The sequence below is a fragment of the Thunnus albacares genome, chromosome 1, assembly GCF_914725855.1.
Source record: "Thunnus albacares chromosome 1, fThuAlb1.1, whole genome shotgun sequence".
NCBI lineage: Eukaryota > Metazoa > Chordata > Actinopteri > Scombriformes > Scombridae > Thunnus > Thunnus albacares.
Window position 1 is genome coordinate 10,980,077 of NC_058106.1, and position 20,661 is coordinate 11,000,737.

General features: G+C 41.7%; 1 protein-coding gene across 1 annotated transcript in view; it reads left to right on the forward strand.

Moving 5' to 3' along the window:
- The first annotated feature begins 7,643 nt into the window (after positions 1 to 7,643).
- nkd1 (NKD inhibitor of WNT signaling pathway 1) overlaps positions 7,644 to 20,661 on the forward strand; it is a 31,697-nt gene continuing 18,679 nt past the window's right edge. The window contains exons 1-3 of the mRNA XM_044377475.1: positions 7,644 to 7,866; positions 7,974 to 8,006; positions 8,219 to 8,358. Coding sequence (XP_044233410.1) covers positions 7,842 to 7,866; positions 7,974 to 8,006; positions 8,219 to 8,358 — 198 coding nt within the window. The 5' untranslated portion in view covers positions 7,644 to 7,841. The remainder of the gene's footprint in view (positions 7,867 to 7,973; positions 8,007 to 8,218; positions 8,359 to 20,661) is intronic.

Consider the following 20,661-nt stretch of genomic DNA (forward strand, 5'->3'; position numbering starts at 1 on the left):
ATGTGTATTTAGGTTTTTCATCTTCCCAAAAGAAAGAGACGCATCCTTGTGTCAAACTGGATGAGACCACACCACTAGTTTCATGTGCACTTGTATATTCCTGCTTTTATGCTCTTGCTGATGTCATCAGTTTTGTCATGGGTTATACCAAGTATGTTGGGGGGAATTGCCATTAGGTTAAATGTTGTGCTGATTAGAAATTGTTTGATTATTGAGTTTACTTGCAAAAGGGTGAGAAACACTGAACGCCTTGTCTACTGATACATGTAACATTTTGCCATTCACCTTTAAATGATTTAAAGGTAAACGTTATTTAAAAGTTTTAAATGATTAATTTAAAGTGGTTCTGCCTAGATTGATTATACAGTACAGTGAAGGGACTTTATAAGGGAGTTTGTCAGTCAAAACAGAGGGATGTCCATGAAGCTGTGTGTGCTTGATTTAGACCAAGTTTGCAATTTTGTGATGTGTGATCGTTCAGCATGTTGTAACTAAATCACCCTTTTTAGTGACTGAACAAGTCAGTCATCAAGTCACTCTGGTCAGGCTTCCCCACAGTCCTGCATGTTTTCCTTTGGATCTGTAGGTGAAAGGTCACAGGTCTGTGGACAGGAAACCTTTCTGACACAAGAACCCAGAGTCTCAGTGCGTCAAGCCATAGCCATGTTATTCCGAAACAGGCCTCTTCACTGTGGAAAGCTCTGCTAAATATTTAGGTATTAGCCTGCCATTGTTTTCCTCAAGCCGAATGCCCTAAAGATGATATAACACTCGGTGCAATTTGATCGCGGCCTCTGCGATTGAACCCAAGCAGAGAGTGCGATTTCAAAGCCTGCTGAAACTATTCAAAACACCAGCGGCCCGTTAACGGTCCAGGATAATGAATTCCATGGCAGTGCGGGCCTCTATGTGTGGGAGACTCAGAGCTTAGCTAAATAAACCTTGTCTGGCTGAGTGGCCCCACTGGTGCCCGGCCCTATGGGGACGAGAGCAGCCTGGTCGCTCACAGGTCACTGGACGGGCTCAGTGTTAATGACAGCCTCATTTACCCTAAACTCACCGTGACATCCACTAGCAACATCCCACAAGTCACACCTCTACTCTGTCACAAAGGATAGGCTACTGTTGGCAAGGGCATTGTTAGCGGCTCAGCTTGAAATGACAAACTGCGTCTACAGAAGGTTCATAGGAGTTGTGCTGGTTGAAGCTGATAGCAGAGATCACTAGTATTCCCTGTGGTGGGAGTGACAGCCTCTGATTTTTTTTTCTTCTCTCTTCATTAACTATTCACATTTGCACCTTATGTGCAGATCACCATCGCCACTCGACATGAGTCCAAACAGTTCAAAGGCAGCGTTGCTTGGAAGTGTGCACGCCACCCCAGGAGTCGCCGGGCCTCGGACACCTGCAGAGTGGTGGGTGCTGAGAGCTTGGGCGTGTGTGGATCAGGGACTGAATTTTCCTCTGAAGATGAGGAAAAGGTTTATGGCACGCTCCCATGAGAGTGTCTCCTGCTCTTTGAAGCTCCTGTCGTGGTGGCTGCTCTTATCTCGGGAAAGGATTATTCTATCTCCTCCTGTTCCTTTCTTTCTCTTCTTCTTCCTCTTCCACTCTTCTCTCTCGCTTTACATCAACTCAGGTTTTGTGCGGATCTCTTAGGAGATCTTCTCCTTGTCCTTGCTCTTTCACTCCACTCGTTTCCAATTTCCCCCTTACACCCAGACCTCTTTTCACTGCCACCCCCACTCTCTTCCCTCTGTTTCCTCTGTTGCTCCCCACTCTATTTTTCTTTTTCCTATCTCCTCTATTCTACCCTTCCAACACATGACAGACTGTGTAATTAATGAGCATCATAAACCTCTCTTTCTATTAGCTACCCATTAGTAAACCTGGCAAGCCTGTCATTTTGGACAAAAACACACAGCTCCTTCATTTGATCCCCACATCAAAGGGGGAACCCCACTGTTTTCGGCTGAATACACTAATTGTGTCCTCGTTCTGGATGGGGCTACACCCCCACCGCTTCAAAAAAGCAGCCAGTGCCGAGTGCAGATAGTAGAGAGAAGTACAGAAGCAGAAAGTATTGATTATACAGGCCTAAATTTGGAGAGTTTTTGACGTTGGAGCAATTACCACTCATTCAGCTGCGTGCCTAAATGTCTAACACAAGTGTTTCTTTATTTACCGCAAATCACTGTCTCTGTTCAGTTTTACTGTAGACACATTTTGCAAAAACGAATGAGTGTTTTATATGCTGGTGTAAAGATAAAAAGGAATTTTTAAGTGAGATATAAGGATTCCCCTACTTTACACTACAAGCCAAAAATAATTACAAGGTCAGCAATATTATCAAGATAAGTCCCATACAGATTTTTTATTTTTCACTTATGAGGTTTGCATTCATTAAAGTCTCACCACCTTCACTGTCATTTTGTGCAGTTTAATCAATTTTTGTGCTAATATGACAAAACAAATTCAGATCAAAACAAGATTAGAGGAGATGATGTAACTCTTTGAAGTGCAAATGCAGTTCTTGAATACTTGTTTGATGAATATGTATAGGGCTGCAACTAATGATTATTTTCCTTATTGATTAATCAGTCCATTTTCTTGATTCATTGATTAGTTGTTTGGTTTATAAAATGTCAGAAAATGGTGAAAAATGTTGATCACCATTTCCCAAAGCCCAAGTTGCAACCTCAAATGTCTTGTTTTGTCCTGACCAACAGTCCATACCCCGAAGATATTCAGTTTACTAACACAGACCACTAAAGAAACCAGAAAATATTCACATTTAAGAAGCTGGAACTAGAGAATTTTAGTATGTTTTCCTAAAAAAATGACAAAATGATTAATCGATTATTATTGGTGAGTAATTTTCTGTAAATCAACTAATTGTTGCAGCTCTAAATATGTATACACGTACACAAAATATACACACACGTTTTTTTAAACACATACACAACCCCTAATAATAGTCTTTAATATTAAATGCATAAGTTTAAAATGAAAAATTTTTAAACCACATCCTTTGTCCTTGTTGCTCTTGTACTGCCATAAAATGACAGGAAAAGGAACTGCTGCTTTCCAGGAAAGTTAACGTACTACTGATCATAAATACATCAAAGGTATTATTAGCAGTATACGGTTGCATTTGCTCTGACAGTGAATTTTACTCAAATTAGCAACCACGAAACAGTTTATGTAAAATAGACTTATTGCTGTAAAAACTCAAAATATACCAGTGTGTCCAAAAATATTCCGAATCCAGGTTATTTCCACTGTGTCCAGTATGCAGAAAGGCAAGCGGATGCCAGGCTGTCTTTCCCTCCGCGCAGACACTTCGCCTGACACATCACACACTGGGCCACCACAATGGGCTGAGTCACCGCCGCTGCAGGAATCAACACTGTACTTCGGTCGCGATTGTCTTCTGCCCTTTACAACATCTATGCCCTTTTGTTCCTCAAGATAAAGGCAACAGTCACATGTTTGAGCTCTAAGCGCCCAGCAGCTGCTCTTCTCTCCCTCTATATGCTTCACATCCCCCTCTTCACCACCAGGCAGCATTCCCTCCGGTGGGCTCTCCAGGCATCAGGCCCCTAACATTGTTACAAGGACATAAACACAGACAAACCATTAGATCCCCCTGAATCTGGCAGTCTGAATGCCCCCCATTATGCCTGTTTCCAGGGAGAATGCCGGGTTTTATGGTGGAATGAACCAGAGTTGGCCACCAAGGTAGGAGCTCCCCCAGGTCAATAAATACCAACATCAATCAGGCAGGTGTCTAAAGAATTTAGCTTTTGTTCCATGAAGCTTTTCCGCCATAAAAAAAGGAAACACAACAGAAATCAGGAGGCAGATTTTCACTGGATTTGACAAATGCCTCAAATAAGAACCAGATATTTGCTTCATTTATTCTCTGATTTGATGATGTGTCGAGCTAAAATAAGCGCATCCCACGATAATGGGGACTGATTGGAGGTTTGGGGGTCCCATGTCCATGAGATGGAACTCTAGCTCTAAACCCCCGCCACCTCCTTTCTCACAGGCATCAAAGGCGAAGCTTGGAAATGGGGCCCGCAAAGCCATCTCTCCGTTGGCCTCTTCAAAGGACAGGAAGTGTGTCAGAGGGACAGGCCTTATTTCCCAGCAAATTCAGGCGAGTTGCTATAATAACAAGCTCATCTGTGTGTCTGTGGCAGACTAGTTCAAAGGGGAGACTGATTCCTCTTGGTACAACATGTGATGATAGAGTCAGGATGCGGAAACCACTGTTTAGTAGAAATGCAACTGAAGGGCAGCATTAGAGACATGTGCCCAGTATATAGTCACATCCCTTAAAATGTGAAAATTGTTCCCTGAAAATCTGGGCCAGATTACTTTTTTGATGTTAACTTCGCCAGAAATCATCCCAGCTCAGTGTATTTATGTCACCTTTGGTTATCAGCTGCTTTTTAAGATGCAGGAATTTATAGGATCTCTTGTGCACATAGCTGGTACAATTAATTCTCACATTGGCATGCTCTCTATGAAGGCGTGAGCTTGTTTTGCAGCTGTGTATTAAGGGTTACATAGCCTATGGCGTCAAGGACATTGTGTCTACTGAGATATCACGTGGCGACAGCAAGAAGTATGACTCACTCGGGCTGCTTGGGATTTCTCCTACAGGTTACTGCTGGAGACTATTGAGGGTGAAGACTATCTTCAGGAGGTTGAAGAAATACTGTTTTCAGTAACACACATATAACAAAGACATCTCCACTCCAGATCTGTTCATCATGATTACTGTTCTCAATCACAGTGAATGAACGTAAACACGACAATTGAATAGCAGTAGTCTCCTATTCAGTATTGAGACATGGATGTTGCTGCAGCTCTGTAAGTATGTGCATGCATAGCTGTACCATACTTCCCACTTGAGTTTCTGCAGTGGGTATGCCATAGATACCCACAGCATGAAGTATCTATGTAGGCATGTACCAACTAAGATAATGCATAAAGTACTGCAATACACTGATGGATTCTGCCTTTAGTTTTTCATAAGGCGTGTGGCAGTATGCACCACAAAGTTTACCAATAGGGAAACTTTACACTTCTTTACATTTGCCAGATTTTTCCTGTGTGATTTTAAATGGTACAAATGGGCAGCGTTGTATATCCAGTGTAATGCTAGAGACAGGAACACTTTTAGGAGTTTCAACTAGTAACTTACAACGAGTAACTTACAACATATGGAAGCTTGCATGAACTGCTGTTTGCAAGTGATGCCAAAATTTCTTAAGGTGCATGTGGTAAAGTGACTAATGTCTTGGAGAAAGGTAAATGGTAAATGCTTGCCTCCTATGTTTTTAAATTTCAATGAATAAACAGAAATAGATGATATTTAGGGGCCGTTACTGTATCCAAAGAATTGGGAGCCATCTACTGAAATGGTGATATATTCTGCAATTTAAGCAGCATGTTGACAAGTCCGTTTGCTTTAACAGACATTTAGTTTTAAGATTTTGTTCTAAAACTGAACAAAGCCTCCCATAAGATTTTAATCTGCTGTTTTTAGAATTAAAACGGAAAAATCCACCGTGACACAGAAGTGACAAGAGAAGTGCTTTGCGCTAAAATTAGATATCCAACATTTAAACAACATGACGTCTATTTTGGCAACTCGATTGATAGCACAAATAACACTACCTTTTAAGACTTTGTTTGACAAAGGGATGAGAGTATTCCAGTATTACTGTGGATAACACCAGATTACAAAGCATTTTAGCACTAGTTGGCAGCCTTTCCGGTAAACCTTTTCTGAAATATGTTGCTAAATGTAGTGTTTTTGAAGTGTGTTTGAAGTGATGTGAAGTGAATTCATAAAACTTAATTACACTACATTCTTGACAGTTGACTTTTCATTTGTTATTCTTAGGTGATTGATCAGTTATTTGAGATTTGAAAAGGCACAACAGTTTTTAAAGACTAACCAAAAACCTCATAGAAGAGCTGCAATAAGTAAAAAGAAAGGAAAAATACCCAAATTACCATTCAATTAATGTGTAATTCCATATATGTATAGTATATTTGTACTATTTCTTCGGTACATTTCTTTTCCATATTTAATCCTAAGACTTGATCTGTCACACACGATCAAGGAAACACATTTTAAATGACATAAACTGGTTGTCCATTTGCCATCAGCAGAGCAGAAAATATTCCATGACAGATACAAAATCTGTGTTCGTAGTTCAAAAAGATACTTTATGTGCATGTGTTCTTCTAAATTGTGTGATTGACATGGATGATTTCTCTTTTGAGGGCTGGCTTGTGCTTTATTCCAATGAAAAAGATGAAAAAATGTTAATCTGGTGTCATTCAACAGTCACAGATGGAAGATTTGCAAAAAAACTTGCACCAAAAAAAAAAAAAAAAGATGAAACAAATTTAAAAAACTTGATTCGTGCTTCATTTTGGGTCATGCATAGATAACTATCAGAGGATTGATGTGTTATTTCTTCAAAATGTCCGGACTTTTGCTTTGTCACAAGATGTTGTCTAGTGTGTTTATATCACTGTCACATTGAGCTGCTGGCAGCTTGGCATGAAATGGCACAGTGGCTTCTGTCTTTTATTATATATTTGAAGACTTCAAAAGAATCTTAGCCTGCTTTCATCTGCTGCCTCGGTCCAATAAGACTGTGATTTCTAAACCTTCTCATGTCAAAGACCCCAAACAGATGATGCACACTGACCACAGAGCCCCATATGACATGATTTTTGTCCCCAGGAACCCCATCTGAGAGGATTATTGCTGATATGGTTTATTACTTAAGAATGATCCAAACAATAATTTATTTGTATGCTGGCATTCTCTAATAAGAAAATATCTATAGTTAATGCTTTGTGATGTAGTCACTTCATTAATCTTTCCTGTAAGTTTCAATGGAGTTTTGTTTATATTATTTGCTTTCAAATAAAATGTTACAAACTACATGGTGTGATTTGGACTCACTTGAGAAGGGGCCAATTGGGGTCCGACCCGCTCAGGTCCTGGGACCCCGGTGCCCGTGCAGAGACCCTGAATGGTCCCCAAACGTTATTTTAGTGAACAACTGCAGTGACACTGCTGCGAATCGTCCAGTCTGGGATGAGGTGTCAATCCTGATTCATTGGGTTAATGTTTTCGTGACGCCTCTGCGCTTTGAAGAGAGACAAGACGCGGAAAAGCTGAGTGAGCTGCGTCACGTCAGCCAGAGAAAGTGAAACAACACCGGAACTTATGACGTTTAACTTTCATAATAAAATGTAAGATAGAAATATGAAATTGACTCAACATAGGTTGCTGTGGGGTTGTTCTTAACCGGTTGGTTCAGTCTATAGTTGAAACAACATAGAAGTTAAAATAGCATTTTCAGTGCAGGCGTCAGGAATAGACTCTGAATATTTTATTTTCTGACCTCATCAATCATAACATTCAATTACAGCATAAGGCTGTCATAGACAAAATGCTTTTTTCCAAAACATCTTTATTTTTCGTTTCCCCAATCATGACTTTCTAACTCCAACATGCCTCATCAATGAAATGTGTTATTGTGAAGCGTTGACAGGAAGTCGTATGTTTGCGTGTGTATGTGTGTGTGCGTGTGTGTCTCTGTGTGTGTGTTGTCAGTGGAGGGGCTCTGGATGGATCAAAGGCTCTTTGCGCTCTCTCTCCAGCCGTACTGAGCGCAGTCTGCTCTGGGTCTCCACGGACGCGCCTCTGTCATCGCAGGCTGTTTCTTTTTTTTCTTCTTCTTCTTATTTGGATTATATTCATCTGATGGTTTTCACCTCCAACTCAATGCATAGAAATGGGTAAACTGCACTCGAAACATGGTAAGGTTTCTTATTCCTGAGAGAAAGCGCAGCTGTAGTTGTCCTGCTGGTGCTGCGATACTTTGGAGTAACCGTATTCATTGTCTCCTGTCTTTCTTTCTCTCAAGCTGCTATTTGTAAACCGAGGGAGAGCCCAGAAGGTGAGCGCACTTATCTTTCTATCCTATATAAAACAGTTTCATATGTCTTGAGCATTTCGGCCAGTTTGTGAACAGCAGAGCATTTTTTTCCCGAGTTCAGGTCTTAGCTCAAATATACTCTTTGAAGATGGACTGCTTCTGTAAAACACGAGTGTACAGCGAGAAAATAGAGTTTATACAGTAGCTGTAATAATGCGCTCCTTTTGTTTCAGGCGACAGTTTTGTAGTCAATGCCTGTTTGGCGAGGAAGGGAATCGACGACTGGCTCGTGAAGCAGAAATACTACTGCACGAGCTCTCGCCTCGAGCAACAGGACTGTCACCACAAGAATAACTGCGGTTTGACTACACGGGTGAGTACGACGCTGTCCACGAGGTCTACCTATTTATGGTGAAGTAGCGCACTTGAGCTGCTTGTTTAATTCACATTTAAGTATTTTGTTGCTTCCTGACGGCGCGTGTGCGCATTTTAACATGAACTGAAAATCGGTTTCTCGTCTGCGCGCCTCTAGACTTAACACTTTATTCGTAGTTTGCGTTACGCTGAGTCTCCAGTCTGTCTGTCTTTGCCGAAATCTTTACTCCTCTAATTCGCTCAAAGCCTTGAAAACTCTCCTAAAGCTTTTGGTGGACAAGTTTTAACAATTGAGCTTATATCTATTGTATGTTGGCTGCTGTTAGAGTGAAATGTTGCTGACTTCAGAGTGAAATGTTTGCAAGTGTCACCAATCGGTGATGTAAAGTAGAAAATTTACACATAACTGCAAAACTCTAGAAGTTAACCACGCACCTCAGTTATACGTCTGTTGCAGTCTTACCTTTGTCTTTCTGTTGACTGAAATGAAACAAGGATTCAGTTTTAATACTCATATAGGGATTGGAACAAATGCTGGTATCAGCCAGTGCACTGATTTGAGTTTTTTTTTTTTTTTAAAGGTAACAATAGATCAAGCTTGAGTTGAAAGCATTGTGGTGTGACAGTCTGGTGACAAGTGTGGATTGTAAAGGCTGGGGAGAAATGTTGGAGGTCATGCTTGTTTTGTATTTTGGCATTGCCGTAAACAGTGCTGTTGTTGTCAAGTGGGGAAATCCTTTGGAATTGCTTCAGAGGAGCCTTAAGCCTCTTTGGTTAGCGATGCCTTCCTCAAAGGCAGCATGTTTGAGGAATTGGAGCCCATCAAGAAAAAAAAAAAAGGAAAATCAGTTCCTCCACCCACGATCGAGACACTTTGAGCAGAAATGCATTTATCTATTGAATGCAGACTAGAATCCAGGATTGCTTGCATTTAGAACACATTACAGCACATCCTGTGATATCCTGTTGTGATGATGTGTGGCATGATTTTACTTTCAAATAACTGGAAGTTCCTTTAGTTGATCACAATTTGAGAAAAAAAAGAATCCTATCATCAGTGGCATGCAGCTGCTTCGTGTAATAAACAGTCAATCATATTTTCTTGTCTCTTTCCCTCTCATTTGCTTTTTATGATGCTAAGACATTTGCTCTTACAGCCTGCAGCAGTGCTTGTGTAAAGGTTATGTTATGCCATGCATTTAAACTGATTATCATGCAAGCAAGACACAACTGCACATGCTGTGTTCCTGGAAAAATTTGCCTTTGGATTTATTGGCATGCTGGTGAGGAGAAGGGCAAACATCAAACATGAGGTGGTGACTACCCGTCTTAGGCAACTGAAATATCTACAAATTTGTGCCCACGTCAGGTCTAAAGTCCACCATTGTTCTGTCTTCTGCCGCAAGGGCAACCACGGTGTTGCATGGTCCAGTCTGAGGTGACGTGAGTAATTGAGTTTGTTACGGACTGCTGGGAGGAGGGCAGTGGCTTTACATGTTGCACCCACCTGGTGCCAAAGTTGCTAATCCTGACATGTGCCCAAAGCTGCAATAAACATCTTTATATAGTAACAGGATCCCACTCACTGCAGGCGCTGTGTCTTTGGGATATTTTTTGGGGGACTGGTTGTATGAGAAACACCTGAAACTTGGTCAGTTTTGCAGAGCATGTTGATGCTGCTGCAGTAGAAAATATCTGCCATTTACGTGGTTGTTCATGTGTTAAGTGGGTTTCATAAGCTTTGGATTATTACCATGCAATTACCATATATTATTACCACAAAAACAAACATTCATTACTCTATTCTTGGAAATATGCATGCACTTCTGTGTGAGTTTTGGCCCAGGATGGAAAAGGAGCTGCTGAAAGAGTTGGATGTTTTTGAACAATTTGGAGTTGGCGGAGTTCAGTGTGTATAAATAATTCAAGTCTGGGTGCCTAATGGCTTTTATAGCTCAAAGGGAAAATGAATAAAAGAAGAAAGGTGTTTCTGACATCAATATTTATTTGGGTGCTTTTGTTTTGTGATAATAGAGTGGATGCAAAATCTTTCATTTTTATTTTAAAGTTTAAACAATTGCTGTGGTTTGCCAGAGTGCATTGAACATATTTTATTACACATATGAAGTTACAAGCAATGCTGAGGGGGAAGAAAAATCCATGTTCACACACAGAGATTTTTTTGACTTTGCAACAATCAAATAACCAAGATTTCAGCATTCAAAAAATAGATTTCTGAATGTGATGATTCCACGTTAGGTCTGTTCTTATGTGGCGCGATTGTCTGCTTTTCTTCTCACCACGGCGGCACCATTACTGCAGGGCAGCACCGAGTTGTAAAATAAGGACATCAAAAAAATATCGTTCATTCTCGCACAGGATAAGTAAATGGTTGATTTTTACCAACGGATTACATTTTGCACTGCTGTGTGGAGGATTTCTCTCGCACCGCCATGAATTTTCAATCCACCCCCAGCCACACCTCAGTGAATTTTCTTATCAACCTGAACATCAGCCAGACTGATGGAGCGCACAAAAAGGGTGGAGTATCTGAAGGCCTGCACAAAAACTAGCTTTCCTAAAACCTAATAAATCATCACAAATGATACTAGTACTTTTTAATTCGTCATGTGTGGTAAAAGCGCTGTGCTTAATATTATGATTAAAACATGTATATTTCTCGAAACAATGTAAGCTTAGCTGTGTATCCAAAAAAGGAAAGAAAATGGTAATCGTAATAGAAGTCTTAATGCGCCGTGAGAAGTGTTTAAAAAGCCTTCTGAAAACAGAAGCTAACCTCTTAGTTGAGAGAATGTGAGTCAAGTCTCTTAGCTTTAAAAGCTGTTTATATTGTATAGAATACCTGGTGAGACAGTTTTTTATAGCCGCTGTTCTTTGAGCCCCCCTCCCAGCTGAGCCAGGGTCCCAGAGAATGTGGGTCGGGTGTCAACAGTAGGGAGTCCACGCTTGGAATTCTTTTGATCCGATCCTCTCCAAACTATAGTCCCTGTTGGAACAAAGCTGGTGTTATAGAAGTCATTGTTTTGTTGAGCTGCTCACATTAGCAGTTGGCGTTAATGCCAGGATAGACTGAGGCATAGAGGTGCACTTGAAGGCTTAATGATGTTATCTCGCAGACCCCGTACCCTTTCATGAGTTCTGCAGTCAGATGGCTGGCAGACAGTGACTGAGTGGTGCGGGCAGGTGGATCTGTGGGTCTCAACATTTGAGATCCGGGTCATGTGAGTCTCAGCACACTTTCTCCCCCTGTGTAGTGTGGTGTCCACACCTACCCATAAAATTGATATGTTATGTGCGCCCTGTAAAATTATGTCGCTGACATAGACACTGATAGGGCTGAAGGTTTTCACAACTTATGACTTGGAAGTTCAAATTTCTGTTGGCTAGTTTATTAGGTTGCTCCTGACGCTTCTCTTGGCACGAGTTGAAAGGGAAGTCTAGTATTTTTGTAGCATGTTAAGAATCACTTCAAGAAAAATTTATTTTAATGCTTTGCTCAAACATTATGATTATTTCTCCCCAAGTCACCCCATTCTATTCTTAAAATTCCCCTCCCCCCGCCCCCCCTCTCCCTTCTCCTCCTTTCTCCCCTCCTAGACTCCATCTGTTTCTTGCGTTTACCCTGTGGCCCTGTGTTGGTTGTGGCTGATGAAATGAGACTGCATTTGAAGTGGGCCACGCAGGGAGGTGTTTGTAGTGACACTGATGGCTCCTCCTCCGCCATGAAGCCCTACCCTCTGTGTAGTAAAAGGACCCCCTCCACCTCCAGTCTTCCCAAGCCACTGCTCTTACAATTCCAAGGCTTACATTTTATTCTTTAAACCGAGCTTCTATCAACTTGTATGGGATCCTAGACAAAAAGCAAAGGTGCATCTGACGACAGAATGCAACTCAAAAGTGAATCACAGTGGAACTTCTGCCCCCAACCCCCTTGTCTCGTAGTTGGTTGCCAGTTCTTTGATTTTTTTTTTTTTTTTTTTGCAAGTAGAAAAGTTTTTTTGGAAGTATGTAGGCCTGAAGCTTTCAAACACATTCCCTCAGCCTCCGAGTCTGATAAAAGACACGGCAGGTTTTGCGCCCCCTTCTTCTTTCGCTTCTGCTGTTGTGCTTTTTCTCTCCTTGTCGTTTTCACAAAGCGAGGGCCCTTGTCTAGAAGCTGAAAGCACCTTTCAAATGCAGACTCCTCTTCCTCTTTCTCTCCTTCTTTCTGTCTTCTCCCTGTGCGTTTTCTTTTCCCACCGGCTGGCCTCTTGTGCGTGCTGTGTGACGTATGCCCCTCTCCCGCCGGGCTCTACCCCCTCTGTGCTCCCAAGGGACCAAGGGCCTGTTGTTGCTCTTTGAAGAGGCTGGGAGAAAAGTTTGGAGCCACACTCTAAAGAGAAGAAAAGCCTTAGCCTTTGGGGAGGAGGGGTAGCACCTGGCCATAGAGGGGCTCTGTGATTTAAAAAAAAAAATGTTCCCATGAGAAGATGGGGTGGAAGTCTTTGGCTGACATCAACGTAGCTGGGGGACTGGGAGGTTCGAGGACATGCAGGTGGCTTTAATGTCACATCCGGCATTGTATGTCACATAGATTAGTAAAAGCTGGAAGAGTCTCTCCTGTGTGACAAAGCAGAGCGGATAACTCAATGAATGGTGCCCTCTGGAAAGGATTTCTGTGAAAGAATGATGGTGGTTTAGAGTAAGGCAAAGCTCTAGTGGCATGTAGACATTTGATCAGGTTTATCCACCTTTTTCTCTTTTTTTGTGCTAAAGCATCTCCTCTCCATCTCTCTGTGTGTTTCACACTATTACACATTGCATATCGTTTTCTGATTTTAGAAATGCAATATTGAAGTTCAGTTTTAGGTGACTGTCACTTGTAGGTGTAATTAGAAATAAAACTATGCATTTGGCATATTAGTAGTAAGAGTGAAATGGTGCTCATGTATGTGCAAATCTGTTCATGCATGTGCATGTAAGTGTGCAGTGTGTCTGGAGTCAGCTGTCCGGATGCACTCCAGAGATCAAAGGCTTCTGCGGGAATGTGCTCTGAATCTCAGGGGATTAGCAGCTGAGATTGTGCTTTGTTTCCCCAAATATATGCTCAGTTTGGAGCAACATAGCTGTTGATCAAAGTGTCTCTCACCACCCCTTTCACAGTTACATTTTAGGCTGGAGGGTTTTGTTCCACAGTGTGGCATTTATTTCAAAATCCTGGAATAGTCAGATTTTTAGGACGTGAAGATATTTTGTTTGCCCTTGTTTTGAAACTGGACTCAGCCTCAGATTGAAATGGTTTGCAATTGATTAACATGTGCAAAGTAAATAGTTTAAATAGTGTGACACTTCAGGCAGACAATCCATCTCAATATAGAGTTCTTTTAACTGACATCATCATCTTGCTGAAATGCTCATGTATGCTCACATATTATATTCAACCTTTTGATCTGTGTGTATACTTGATAATGTATTTTAAAAAGCATCAGGAAAATGTTCCTTCCCCTTCTGACTTGAAATATTAAGTTCAAAAGGAGACCAATTAAGTGATAAATATTGTAGTTGATAGATAATGGCCAGTTTCATTCAACCAATGTGATTGAATCCAAGTTATGCAAGAGGGAGTACGTGCCTTGACTCTACTCTACTGTATATGACTTAGAGCGCTTTCAGCCACATTCCGAAACCAAAATATCTGTTACAAGAGCAAAAATTCTGACTGTTTACATTTTGATTTTATCATAGTTGGAAAAGCACAGGTGTAACTAAGAACATTAATGATGGCTCAGTTACATTAAGTGTCCCAGTAAATCAAATCAATTAATGTTATTAATTACACCTGTGCTTCTGTTATGACAAATGTCTGTAGTGAGAAAGGTCTATAGAGACGTGTTGTGGAGTGAGGAGGGCAGAAAGCAGTGATGATGGTTTATTTATTGAGGATGGTGATGATGATGATGTTAGTATAGTTTTGAATGTGAGAATTAGGTTAGTGATTGACAGGGTTGTTTGTGTGTGTGTGTGTGTGTGTGTGTATGTGTGTGAATGTGTGGGTCTGGGAGAAACTCTAGGTGACTCAGGCTCCTGTGGTGGCGCTGAGCTCCTTTGAGCTTTCTGTAGGAGCTCAGTGCCCATTTTAATCACCCACTTAAAAGGCTCTGCTGAAGTGGGTGTTTAAGTGTTTAAACCCTGAATAATTCTCTCTTGTTTGTTTATCAGGTTCCCCTGCGGGTTGCGCTCTGGCCCGTGCAGTAAGTGCTGAATAATTTGACTGAGCACTCAAAGTGGCTCTCAAATAGGACGAGATCAACATCTGCATAAAACTGCTATCAGGCTCTCATGAGATTGCGCGCATGCACAGGAGCGTGCATGCACACTCATGTGCCATGAAGTAGGCAGGCATTCACAAATATATACTAGACACACATTACCAATTTGTTTATCCTAATATGTGAATCCATTTATCGCTGCTAACAGACACGCAGTCCCAGTGTGATTCCCTTCCACTTGTTTTTCTTACAAACTGGACGTAGGGAAACACCAGTGATGGACTCCACAGCTTCCATGAGCCCTGCTGTTGTATTTATCCTCCTTGTGTTTGAGAGCTTTGGTGACCAGAGCCCTAAGGCCACCTGAGGTAGAGGGAATGGAGGAAGTAGATTTAGGTAAACAGAGCTGGAAGAGCATTGTGCCTCCCACAGACAGAGGTTCCAGGGCTCTTCAGCTCTTCCTGTGGCGCCAGGCCTGGAGGAGGTCTGGATTGTCTGTTAGGGGATGTTTTTGGTGGAAGGAAAGCTAAACAGAAGAGCGGCCCTGCTGAAAGGAAAGCTGTCCTCCCCTGGTGTGTTTATGCTCCACAGGTGCCACAACCCAAAGAGGACCTCACCCTGTAGACTCAATGAAGCAGACCAACCCTGTGCTCCCCAAAGGGCCATTTGCCCTGTCTGTCAAACCCACCACTCCTCCACCCAGTTTCTTGCTCAAGTTTGCAAAAACAGCAGCCCTGATGGGTAAAGAGTATTACACTGCATAGGACAGAGTTTTTTAAGCCTTCAGGGGCCTGCAATAGTGACTGCAAGACCCCCAAACCTTGTGATGTAGTTGGCTTATCAAATTTGAGTAAGTTTAGATTTACCTCTAAAAGTATGTGAAATACATTTCTGTTGGATGTATGTAGGTGTGTGTTTGTAGTGTTCCTATACCTCTATTAATAAATATCACACTGTTTTGGCACAAAAACTGTTCTCTCCACGCAGTAAACTTTACCTTCCCAAAGTTTTTCTCTCATTCTGAGGCTCAAACAAGACAATTACGTTAAATTTGTTCCCTTTCTCTCTCAGCTGCTGTTTACTTTTGTGGATGTAACTTTTAACTTTTCACTGTGTCATAAATGGTGAAAAATATCAGTACTGTTTCCTGTATGCTGATGATATGATTCTTTCGCTTATAATCAAGACACAATATAATAAAGCTGTGAAACCAACAGTAGTAATTCCCCTTTTAACTGAATTCAGAGATTTAATGGAGAGACCATGGACTGGGTTTTAGCTTTTTCATCATGGTTTCCTGGTTCTTGGTTTGTGTGTACGCTTGTATTCGAGTTTATGTGTTTCTACGTGTGTGATATGTGAGTGAAATGCATGTATAAGCATCAGTAGTGGGATTTGGTAGCAGTTTGCTAAGCAACTAAGTAAACTACTCCGCTTTAAGTTCATTATGGTGAGCAGTGACACAAGCCACTAATTCCAGTCAGCTATGAATAGAAACCTGCCTCTGGCACCAGCGTACTTGTATATAGTAGTTGAAGTGTCTATTTCTGCTGCTGTGTTTACTTGCTAAGTTGAAACACTCTCTGTAATTACAGAGATTTTAGGTCCACAGTTAAAAGGTCAGATATGACGGATGTTTGGAGGTAGTGGCTTGTGGCTGGCAGGATGTCTGCTCCAAACATGCTGTGTGCATATGCGTGTGTGAGTGTATGGATATGTGTGTGCATCGGCACAGAGGGAGAATGGCCACCTTGGTGTTGAGGTCGGTCCCATCTGGTCAGCATGCACACGTCAGAGGTTTTCAAAACGTCGAACCTACCACATGGAGCTTTGCTGACGAGTGCAGAGACAAGGAAAGGGCTTTGAAGAGGAACATTCTTAATCTTTTAAATTTTTAAAATAATGTTAGACACTGTGGAAACATCAAGAATCAGCAGTCTCAAGATGAATATACATTATTTTGGAGTGAAATCCTAAGGCTGTAGCCATTGACATGACAAATCACAGAAGTGTTTCTTCTCATTTGGCTGTGCTGAAAGGTTGAAGTGCCTGTCACTTTCTTGCTGCCCTCAAGGTAGACTTCTTGACTAAAACCCTGTTCCTCCCACACTTTGCACCACTTGAGGCTGGCGTCTGAAGGCACCCAGACGACTGAAGGACTGTCTCTCCTCAAAGAGAGCTTTGACTAATTACTAAGACCCTCTAGACACTGTGTAGCACACTCACTGTTAAAACACAACACTCAGACACTTAAACAGGGAGGCAGGCATGTTGCCAACCATTTGTCTGGACTGTATAAACCATACTCTTCTTGCAATAATGATTGACACACATGCACATGCTCCGCAAACCCATATCACCCCAGCAGGGCTGCTCTGCCCTTTTTGTAGAGGAAGTTAAAGGTTCCAGAGATAACTAATTTCCTTCAGCGAGGGTGAGATATCCAATTGCCGTACTAACCGCACAAGCTTTTGGAGATGAGGTGTGTCATTTTGCATAAGACTCCCTCTCTTCTCTTTCTCTCATTCTTTGGAACTGAGCTTCACTGTGAATTCGGAGGGCCATAATGTTGTGATTTGTTACTCTTGGCAGGCGGAGACCACCTGTAAATCAAGGCCAAGCGACAGGCTGTCTCCATTCCCTTCCAAACCACAGCTTCCTCTTGGGAATGCAAGGTCCCAAAGTGGAGTTCATTGGCTGGTGGAGAATGTGTTTTAAGGATTCACCTCTAGCTCAGATTCCCTGTTAACCCTCTGACTCCTGAGGAAAGTTTAGGATAAAAACAGAAGAGGCTTAGCTCATGCAGTCTGCACAAACTTAACCTTCATGCTGGTGTGTGCTTATAAATGCAAATCATCAAAAGAAGACTCAAAATGACAATAATTAACAGTAACAGTAGTAGTATTGATCTATTGATTGTCCTGAAGAATGCAGTAGTTACTAATTGCTGGCACGGTTTCTCTAAATTGCAGTTAGACTCTTGATCTTGACACCTTATATCTTCTCCCTCTGCTTCTCTCTGGTGAGATAAGGCTTTGATAAAGAGTGTGATAAATGTTAATTTTAGTGACTACATATTTTTGAAACGCTAATAAAGGCTGTTACCTTGAATAACAGGTAGGGTTTAGTGCTCGAGGGGCTGGCTGAGTTGTAAAAGCTTATCTTTGCAGGTGTAAAAGTTTTGTAAATGGGTCATTAAAGTGTTGGCCAACTTCACACATAAAACACAAAAAAGGGAGAGGAGGAGAGAGATTACTTCAGATCAGCATGTTTCTGAAGCACAGAGATGAGGGCTGTAAATCTCTGCTAATATTCCACTGAGCCTTTCAGGAGGCAGCCTTTGATGTGGGTGAGGTAATGTGACCAGCAGTGTTTGCAGTGTTAATCTGACGTGGAGAAATGACTGGTGGCTGTGCACTATCGCTCTATAAAAGGAAAGCATCCAATCACTGCACTTGTGGGTCCTGTAAAAAAAAAGAAAAAAAAAAAAGAGGAAGAAATGAATGCAGAGAACAAACAACACATGCACAAATATTCACACATTCACATGAATGTACACACACATGCATGTGCTCACACACTACGCAGACATGTGTCTTTGCAACCTCTTATCTGGCAATGTCAGAGAGTTAATTTACACAGACATAGTGTATAATTTAGCTTAATATACAGCACGCACAGCGCAACTCTACAGAACAACACCTCCTCCATATGCAGTGCCTTTTTTTTTTTTTAAACCTCTCCTTTCTCTTCTGTGTGTTTTTGTGTGGAGAATCTCTCAACGACCTGTGTCATGAACTAGAGTTAACACGGTAAGCCCTCTGGCATGCGACGCCTCCTCAAACCCCTCCAGCCTTGGTGTTGCTGATCATGCACACTTTAATCATAGAGCGGCTTCGTCCAACCTGCCTAGTGATGGATCCCAACTCCGTGGCTATAATTTCCTTCCTGGGGTGCAGGAAGAGAAGTAGGTGTGCCGTGACTGAGGGGTGTCAGGCGTGTGGCCGCAGAGTCTACAGAGAAGATGTCTGTCTTTGATGCTCCCTCTGAGATGTCAAATGACACATTAGCCCTCTTAAGTGGGCAGAATTAAAGACTTAATATTTAGCCAGTTTATATGTCAAATCAAGTATTACCGTTTCTTTAGACAAGGTGACAAATTAAAGCGGACAGATTGGTTAAGACACAAGAGAGAAAGCTTTGGTGGGTTTTGATTGCTGGCCAGTTGCGGCCTACATGTGGTCTCAAAGTTGGGTGTTGTAGCAGCCTGATGATATTTGTACAATTTTGCTGTTATTTCCCACCTGACCAAGCCCTTGAATGTGAATTTTTTTTGCATAGTGAACTGGTAATAACGCTGTTCAGCAGTGTAATATTTCTACTTTTATTCTGAAAAATAAAACTTGTGCACTAAATGTACTGTAAGTCGCTTGAGATTAAAGGCACCCACCAGATAGCTTATGTTTTGTTAATGGAGTATGTGAAAAGCTCAACATCAAAAGATTTACAGTCTGTGACCTCTGGAAAGGCATTCAGTTTCTTATCAAAGGCATAAAATTGCATTGTAAAGCACAGCAGATATGACTTCCTCTGGGCACTGCTGACTGCTCATGAGATCAGTTTTACGCATTTGCTCAGTTTGTTGTAAAGCATCGACATTTTAGAGAACCCAAGCGTCTGTTCTACTGGAGCAAATTCAATAAACTACCTCAGTGCATCATGTGATGATGAGCCTGATAGTCCCTGTGTAAAAAACAGATTTATCTTGTTGTCTTCAGAGAAATGTAGAAGCGTTCATTTGCCACGGCTCTCAGTCAGGAGGTGTTGTGTAAAAATTGGCCCCATCTCCCCTCCCTCCGTAAATGGGACTGTCTCGCGTCAGCTTTGCTATGCTATATGATTATCTGAGATCTTTATTTCATGTGTGAAAACTGATCCCCTTTGAAGCCACACTCACAGGCAGTGCACTGCTTCACTACCTCACATCAACACCCTCTATCTTGGCTCCATCTCGGGGCGTCATGTTTTACTGCTGCGTGGTGCTTTTGAATGAGGTTGTTTAATGTTGCTGGAAGGTGCATGGACTGGACCCAGGTTTAAAGTGCTGTATGGTGATGACGGATGGTCCATTTTGTTTCCTTGTTTTGTTTTTCCTTCAATGGTATCACCACATTTACCACACATTGCAGGATGGGCACTGCTTCAGATTCCCGGAGTTGCTGCTTTCCTCCTGTGTATCTCACTTTACTCTTTGGGATGGTGGAGGGGGATGGGTATTTCCTCTCTTGAGGGCTTCTCTGTGTAACACTACATCTATAAGCTAATTTGCAGCTCTAAAACTAATAAAAGTTTTTTGTTTTTTTACTTATTGGTTTTCAACATAGGGACTGTGTCTGCACTAGAGTTTTTGGACATTCCCATACTATACAGCTGTTTTCCCCATTAGTAATTCATCAACTTTAGCTAATGGTTGCTATCCAAGTTATACAGAATCAGTCAAAATCATTTTATTCACCAAATGCGCTAACTATATAGGACAAAGTACAAAGATGTGATGACAAGTCAAGTGTATCTTGGCTATTCTGTTACAAGGACAGCAAGGCATCACATGTATTGCACTATTCTTTGTAGGGCTGTAGTCAACCAAAGAAAATCTTGGTCGACTAAAATCGTATATAATCTTCAACTAATCGATTAGTCGTGGGGACAGAGTGCACAGTAAACTCAGCAGCCACACATTTCTCTGTTCTGTATTTCTCTGTTTTGTGTCTTCAGGTTATGCTAACCCATTGTTGCTAACTTTGGAGCTAACCTGCTTCACTTTTCCAACATTTGGGGAAACAACAGACGTGACTTTTTAGCATTTATTAACTGACACACTGTAGTCTGTACTGTACATTTACTACCAGACTGACAACTTACTACTAACCTTTTCCTCTGCCCCGCTCGCATCCACTGTCACTTCTCTGCCCCTCGCTCTTTCCCACTCGCTACGCAAACATACTCCTTAATGGATGGAGTTACGCTACCAA